Source organism: Cherax quadricarinatus, chromosome 22 (assembly GCF_038502225.1).
Source record: "Cherax quadricarinatus isolate ZL_2023a chromosome 22, ASM3850222v1, whole genome shotgun sequence".
Classification (NCBI taxonomy): Eukaryota; Metazoa; Arthropoda; class Malacostraca; order Decapoda; family Parastacidae; genus Cherax; species Cherax quadricarinatus.
In genome coordinates, this window is record NC_091313.1 from 6,021,045 (window position 1) to 6,029,932 (window position 8,888).

The 8,888-nt window shown below is 40.1% G+C and overlaps 1 protein-coding gene across 1 annotated transcript in view; it reads left to right on the plus strand.

The window, feature by feature from the left end:
* Positions 1 to 1,311: 1,311 nt before the first annotated feature.
* The window catches only part of LOC128689603 (uncharacterized), a 217,809-nt gene continuing 210,232 nt past the window's right edge, over positions 1,312 to 8,888 (plus strand). Inside the window, exons 1-4 of the mRNA XM_053777965.2 lie at positions 1,312 to 1,415; positions 2,775 to 3,074; positions 7,784 to 7,845; positions 8,145 to 8,216. Of these exons, the coding sequence (XP_053633940.2) occupies positions 1,346 to 1,415; positions 2,775 to 3,074; positions 7,784 to 7,845; positions 8,145 to 8,216 (504 nt within the window). The 5' untranslated portion in view covers positions 1,312 to 1,345. The remainder of the gene's footprint in view (positions 1,416 to 2,774; positions 3,075 to 7,783; positions 7,846 to 8,144; positions 8,217 to 8,888) is intronic.

An 8,888-nucleotide genomic window follows, 5' to 3' on the forward strand; every position in this document is an offset into this window, starting at 1 on the left:
GGCCTGTCCCTATGTAATCACCTAATTAAGATCCGCTCGAAGGGATTCCTTTTTGTATGCCAGTGTACCATCATCCAGGAACCAGATGTTTAGTTAACAAGTCCTGCTGATAATGAGTTCTCTAACTGCTGTGCAGAAGCGAAACAGGGCTAGACGATCCCTTTTGCTGATCTCCCTCCGATTTCATGCTCCCCAAACAGAAGTGTCGACTGTTTCTTGAACCCTGCTGAAACGAAAGGAAAGAAACAGGGAAAAATGTGTTAATATCACCTATCTTTCCAGTAGATTAAATGAGTTTTAAAAATCTAGTTTTAAAGCAACACTATCTTCATGTAAATTAATAACATAGTCCCTTGCCACATTAACTGCTGTTTCCCTGCCTTGAGAAACACCATAGCCAAGCTGGTTCATCTGAAGCAGAATGGCCGTCGCTGTGGGAACACTTCTGACAATTACTTTAGCAACAAGGCGGCGAAGACGATTACTCACAGTAATGAGCCTAATTCTTCCAGCTCTCTTTTTCATAACACAATAGGATGCACCAAAGATAAATCAGACCATCCAGAAAGTTGTTGACGAATCTTGCGATCTTTGATAGAAGCGTGTAATAGAGTGAGAAATAGAGCACATGTACCTCACCCTCGGCCACCTGTCAGTGAATGCTCCAGTCCCTCTGACCTGTGTCACTGACACTGCTACATATTTTAATTTTCTGTCGTTGGTTTCATCCTTTTTCTACTCTATTGCTATAACTACAGGTGGGTCGGTAGGGGCAGCCCATCCATAAAGGCGACACAGCCGCTCGCCTAGGAAACCAACTTGAATGGGATGCCAAAATAGGAGTAAATCCTAGTTTATACAATTAATGTAAAAATGAATAAGATGAAAATTTTTAAAAACATAGCGAGAAATTAAGCAGCTGTTAAACAGAGAAACCCTTAAAAAAAGCATTATAAGCTAAAAAAAAAAAAAGCAAGGCAAAAACGTTTCCCAAATTAGCAAAAACTTCAGCCAAGTTCTGCCTGTGTGGATAATAGATTTAGTTAGGTTTAGCTTACGTTCTGTGGTAAATTTCATATAACTTACTGAAGAATTCTGTCTTGATGTGGGAGAACCTCGCAGATTATCGATACTCCATTCGTTTCACTACTGAAGAACCCGGGTTTAATTTAAGGTAGGGGCGAGATTCATGTGAAGTTCTCATTAAAAGGATCTTTTATTGAATATTATGCTGATATCCGATATCGGCGTCAAGTGTTAACATCTTTGTTTGTGTGTGAGTGACCCAGACTGATGTGTGTTGACAGTGGAGTCGCAGTTGACGTACCACCTGGCGCAGCTGGGGATGGACGCTGATGTTCTGGTGTCTTCCTTTACTGATGATCACCACCAGCAGGTCGACTCCCACCACCAGGGTAAGACATCCACCACCACTATCACCACCACCACCACCAGGGTAAGATAACTCACACCATTATCACCACCACCACCAGGGTAAGACATCCCTCTCCACTATCACCGCCACTACCACTACCAGAGTAAGATATTCACCACCACTATCACCACCACCACCACCACCACCACCACCACCACCAGGGTAAGACATCCACCACCACCACCAGGGTAAGACATCCACCACCACCACCACCACCACCACCACCACCAGGGTAAGACATCCACCGCCACGATCACCACCTCCACCACCAAGGTAAGACATCCCCCTCCACTATTCCCACCATCACCACCAGGGTAAGACATCCACCACCACCACCACCACCAGGGTAAGATATCCACCACTACCAGGGTAAGATATCCACCACCACCAGGGTAAGACATTATCCCCAGCATGACCCCCACCCCCACCATCAGGATAAAACATTCCCGCAACCACGTCCATGGTAATATATCATCCCCCACCACACATATCATAGTAAGACATCCCCACCACCTAAACCATGGTAAGACATCCCCCACCAACACCCCTAGGATAAGACCACCACCACCAGGGCAGACATTCTCCATCCCCAAAACTAGAGGAAGACTACCACTACTATCACCACCACTACAAGCACCACTACCACCAACCACCACCATCACCAACCAACCACCACCATCATCACCAACCACCACAAACCACCACCACCGACATAAATCGAGCACAAGGAAGGAAGGGCTTGACCGACCAGGTAAAAAAAATGTGACTCTATAACGAATGGAGATAATACATTCTTCCTTGGATGTCTGTTAGATAACAAAAGTCAACAATATAGCGCAACTTACACAAAGACAGAAAGACTGTGACAAAATCATAAATACTTCTGCTAAGAGATCCAAAAAAATATTTCTGTATTTGTTAATATGTGAAGTACACCATGAAAACGTAATGGATCCTTGTAACGATCCATAGGTTTCACGTAGATACGAATTGGGGACTTTTGGATGTGGACTCTCATTTTTGCAAACTCCATTTCGAATCTCCGAAAATACCTGTGGAATGATAATATATGAGAAAATATGATAATAATATATGAAAATAGGATAATATTTCTCTCATTTTTAAATTAAATATAGAATGCTCATTGAAAATTTGTGTGATTATACTAATTTGTTAAAAATAAATTTTTTTTTTAACCCAAAGCATCCTGATTTATTTAGAAAATTGGTCTTATTGATGATTTTCAAGGCAATTTTTTTTAAGGTTGGAGAGTGGAGTGAGTGAGTTTCAGTGCATGGTTTATTTTATTTATTTTTTTTTGTTTTTTTTTGCATGTCAGGAGAGAAGGCCCCATCACCTCACTACGCTCTTGGTCGCGGGGACGGCTACAAGAACCACGACAATGGCTACGACCCGCTAGACGACCAGAACGACGCTGACACCGAGCTAGTAAAGGCCACTGACACCCGTCTGCAGGCCAGGAAGGTGGCCAGCACTCCCCAGAGTGATTATACACTTCCCCAGGCTGCCCCTGCTGTGTCCTCTACCACTACCACCACCACTACCACCACCACTGCCTCCACTACCACCACACTGCTTACCACTACCACCACTTCGCCAACCACCACACTTCCGGAGAGTAAGTACCCCTCAACTACTAACGAACGTTTTGCATCACTAAAATTCGTTATTGGAAACTACATCTCAGCTGTCGTTGTGTTCTCATTACTAACCTTCAAAATCATTTTCATAATACACCATCTATCTCTTTTTCTCGCATGTTTAATATTTCTAATATTTTAGAATTTACGTGACCTCTAATCACGAGCAATACAATGCTATCTTCACTCTGTTTACCCCCAATATAGTGTTAATTTGTCAAAATTTTATTTACAATGTTGTCCTGTGCTGTGCGGAATATTGATGGCTGAACCATCTTTACCACTTGAACCTACTTACTGCTTGAACCTACTTACTGCTTGAACCTACTTACTGCTTGAACCTACTTACTGCTTGAACCTACTTACTGCTTGAACCTACTTACTCTCTATTACATAAAAATAAAAGTAATTTTCTGCATAATTTACAAACGATCTGCACAGTTACCTAATTATTTTGTCTGGACTTATGATCAAATTATTCTAAAAGCAAAAAAAAAAAAAAAAAAAAAAAAAAAAAAAAAAAAAAAAAAAAAAAAAAAAATGCTTGCTTGACAGACTATGTAAGGTTATAGTAAATGAAGTAAAGATTAATAGTTGAGCTCTAGATTATACTTTTAAAGTCACTTGCAACAACGACATTTCTGCGAGAGTGAAAACTTCTGAGTGACACCAGACTTCAGTTAACTCATCTTCAGTAGATGTCACTTTTAGAGTCCACCAATTCACGATTATCAACAATATTCCTTATTTATTAGTATTTTCCTTTAATCACATCTGCCGCTGTCGTCCAAGGCGACCCAAAGAAGGAAACATACGTACCATCACTCATTCAACAGTTGTCATCAGTTGACATCATAATTCAAATGATTTTCAGAACATCAACATCCCCGCCCTTCAGTTAGAGTGTAAGCACTGTGCTTCCCATTTAAAAAAAAAAATCCATTAATCTATTCGTAACTGTTAATTTACTCACACTCCAACAGCACATCAAACCTTTAAAACCACTCGTCAGCATTCACGTCGATATAAAACGTTCACACAAACTTTCTTCATCCCTTCCTTCCAACGCTTTTTGGTAAGACCTCTTTCCCCGACCCTGGATTTATACATCACCTTTCTCATCCGATTCTTTTTCATACTCTCTAAATGACTAAATGAACCACAACAACTCCACGCCGTTTTCTTATTTCTGAATAAAAAAATGAACCCCAAATTAAACAGGTTGGTAAAATTAGCTGGTAAATAGCAAAAGATATTCGGTGTTGATGATCGCATAACACGTATCACAAATTATAAAGAAAGTCGATAACATTTACTAAATGGTATGGTCAGGCATTAAGCCAAATCTCATGCATAAAAACTGCATTAGCCAAAGTGAAACCCATCACTACACCATCAACTTGTGTATAAAACATATTGAAAACAAAAATGAATAGATGATAAACAGTTGAAAACATTTTATAAACGGGGAAAATAACCTGGACGTAAATATGAAAATAATGGTATATGGAACCTTTATTGGCAACGTTTTGCTTACGCGAGATTTATCAAGTCAGAAACACATTAACCTGGTGAAGAATTGAGACACTTACGTAACACATGGGAATCTTTATTGAAGAAACGTTTCGCCACACAGTGGCTTCATCAGTCCAATACAAAGTAGAAATGGGTAAAGAGAGGAGAAGTTTGAGGTAATCAGTCCCTCAACCTAGAATCGATGTGTTCAGTCCATCACTCTTGCAGGAAGTGCAGCATAGGGCCAGAGAGGTGGCTTATATACTGCAGTCAGATGAGGTGAAGCAGGATGAGGCGGGATCACAGTGGGACCTGCCACTAGTGTGAGTAGGTCGTCGTCCAAAGGTTGGGCAAGCGTTGAAGTCTTTGTACCAAGATCCCATGATGTTGCCGTGTCGGTTTTCTAAACCATTCATCACATCTGTCAGACACTGCAACATCATGGGATCTTGGTACAAAGACTTCAACGCTTGCCCAACCTTTGGACGACGACCTACTTACACTAGTGGCAGGTCCCACTGTGATCCCGCCTCCTCCTGCTTCAACTCATCTGACTGCAGTATATAAGCCACCTCTCTGGCCCTATGCTGCATTTCTTACAAGAGTGATGAACTGAACACATCGATTCTAGGTTGAGGGACTGATTACCTCAAACTTCTCCTCTCCTTACCCATTTCTACTTTGTATTGGACTGATGAAGCCACTGTGTGGCGAAACGTTTCTTCAATAAAGGTTCCCATGTGTTGCATGAGTGTCTCAATTCTTCAACTTGTCGGTTTTCTAAACCATTCATCACATTAACCTGGTAAAGATTATTTGTTTGTGAATAGATAAAATTCACAGTATGGCCGAACGTTGTCAATATATGCTCCGTATAACTATTTTTGTCGCCTAATACTCTTTCTGCAGGTAAACTACAGTGTAGCTACTGACATATGTTGCAACATTTGCTTATTTCTGCATTTAGACACAGTAAAAAATGCCATATCAAAACACGCCAATAAACACGAAATAAAAATTTTTCTTTCTCTGCTGCTCCTCCTTTATAAAAAACAAGGAAAAGAATGCAAAAATAAACAATTCTCGCCTGTCCAGTGCAGTTTATTCCGAAATCTTTTATGCAGTGCAACATCTTGGCGGCATTTGTCACCGTCAAAGAAGACAGCTTCCTCCCGGCAGCCTCCGCCCTCAGCCACGGGAGGACATGAAAATGTTGAGGAGATATTCTCGCCTTTCCCGGCCCTGTCAGACACTGTTTAGGTTTGCTCGAGGCGGACCCGTGAGTGTAATGCGCTACGATTGCACAAAGAGTGTGAATTTTTTTGCTTTGGGCGACTAAAGGGGTATCGAATATCATCGAATTTGATATACCAAGATTCCACATATAGTTAAAAAAAATAGCGATGGGGAATCGAATGTCAGTGTTGTGCACAACACTGTACAAAAGATGGTCAAAAAAAAAAGTTAAAGAGTTAAAAAAAAGAGCGAATACACTTTAATTACACTGTGATTGTGAAAAAAAAATGTAAATAAAGGGCACTAGATGTCTCCGTGAAAATTTGCAATGTAATTAGTTCGCAATGTCACATAGATATTCTTCCTTTTCTTATCCTTTAATTATAGTTCATTAGATTTCAAGCCTCTCGGCTGCACATATCACTGAGCCGCAGTTCAACTGTACGCAAACATCAGGAATACTTTAATCCCAAAGATAGGGATTCGACTGTGTGTGTACATGTACTTAAAGAATACACACACCTCAACGTATTTTTTTGGATGTAGGATTTTCATGTTTATTTTACGAAAAGAGACTCAAATGGGTATTTGGTAAAATAAATGTCATCGAAATCCATACTTTAGAATCAGAGTTTAATGTATTTACATGTGTCGACAGTTTCTTTTAGGACAAGTCCATGTAGTTCAGTGGCCTGACTCAGTTACTGCCTCAAACTACCAAAATGCAGTGACTGTCGAAATAATCAGTGTGTAAAGATTGCTTTTTATTATAACAAATGACAGTGCAGTGATTATGTCGTGTACGCAACTTATAAGACAGTAATGGTTTTCTTGTTATTGCCACGTCCTGCAACAAACTTTAAGAGATGAATATTATAGAAATTTGGAACATCCACTGCCTTCGTGGACGAAGTAATGAACTTAAATTATTTTCTGTCTACGGAATTTAATAATAAGAATAATTATTTATTATTATTTTTATAATAATAATAATAATAATACAACACTGAATGATTTGACCTATAAAGTTATTCAGTATTCATATTAATTAAAATGGATATACACACAAGTTTAAACTCATAAACTAAAACCAATCCTCAAAAATAATATAGACAATCATATTAGGAAACATACAAGTAAGCATATACTAACACATTTTTACCTTGTGTGTTATCAACGTAAGTATTAATTTCAATGTTTGTTGTACCAGGCCGTAAGTCAAGTCTCTAGTTAAGGAGCATCCAGACAATCAATTACCCGTATTTTCCCAAGAAAAGTACAGTATTTACATAGTTTAACCGGCAGTATAAGAATGATAAGAAAGAGTGCAAAGAGCGACTCATAACAACAGGTTTACACCTTAGATATGAAAAGAGAATATGAATGAGAGCAGCTTGAGTGAGCGTCTGACTCATGAACTGGGTGGTCAAGTACAACGTCACCTCGGCTGATGGGGAGGGGGCCGCATCTCTCACGCTACTGGTTGAATAAACAGCTATATCCTGAATTGCCAATTTGTTGGTCGAGAGGGCATGCCAATGGGTGTGTGATGAATGTCGAGTAAATTGTAATGTACTCGGCACACGCGACGTTGTGCGATTACATGTTTGTTTCTTAGGTTTAAAGCTTACGGACTATACGGGGGCAATTAAAGCTGCATTTCACACGTACACAACAAGTAAAAAACACTTTAAATCATTAAAAAGGGGTATAACAATAATCTCTGTATATTTTCCGAGAGATACATACCTCTGTATATACATGCCATCGTGTTTGTGTGAATGGTTTTTACTTCGTGGGTAACTCTTATATTTATGAGCTATGTCTGTGTGTGTGGATTTTATTTTATTTCATAGAACGCACAATATAACTTTCATCTCCGAGCTATGTAAATTATGAAACTTGATTCCTTCACAAAGTAATATTTACGTTGCAGGATACTGCGAGGTTGAGCGAAACACCAACACACACATTATAGAGGAAGGCAGCAGTATGAGGGTAAGTCATTCTCCAACCCTTCGTCATTCATCAATATCTTTCCACATAGTTTCATGAAATATTTTCCTTTCTTTGCATCTCGAGAAGCCAGAATTGTTGCTAACATTCACCTTTGTTTGAAGACAATAAATATAGGCGTATCTCAAATGGCAGACTCATGATTGTAATGCGCTAAGCTTGCATAAAGAGTGTGATTGTTTTTTTGTTTTGGGCGGCTGAAGGGTTATTGAATGACATCGAGTTTGATACGCAAGGTTCCTGCTTCCTAATTTACTTAATATTTGCATTTACCGTTCCAGCTGTACAAAGAGGGTGACGAGGATTGCTCAGAGCTGTGCTTCTGCGAGCTTCACGAGAAGACAAAATGCAAGGTTAGCACCGCTTCCGAAGTTTAAATAACTCCTTTTGATCCGCTTAGCAACATTTGTCACTTGCCTGTCCTGCACATCGCCCACATTTTGTATGCAGTTGTTCGTATCCCTTGAGCATTTGTCAATTAATTATGAAGGTGGTGAACAGCCTCCAGTCACACTTATTCAGATGGCGTCTACATTATTATTACTATTACTATTGTAGTCATGGGAGAAGCGCTAAATCCGTAAGGGTCATACAGCAGAGAATGGGAGTCGGCGAGGTTCGATGAATGGAGGGGGAGATCAGAGCCTATCCATCTGATCATGAACCCTTCGCTGTTCTCGAGGTGGCTCCCTCGAGGGAGGTTCCCACAGTGCCACAGTTCAGGTCATTTATCTTCTACTCTTCCCCGTCCTGCTCGCTGCCTGGGTCTCAGCCTCCTCCTGCTCTCCACATTGTTCTCTCATTCCCTCTTTTTTCATCTAGTCCTTTTTTCACTCTTCCATTGAATGCCTATTTTCCTTCTTGCTTCCACCTAGTTTCCTTTTTTTTCTTTCTTCCACCTTGCTCCCTCCCTCCCTCTTACTTTCATATTGTTCTCTTGTACTTCCTTCCTTCTCCGCTATGCTGATCGCTCATGTCTGTTGCATAAGTTACAGGATTAAATCCACACAATCGTCTGAGTTTTA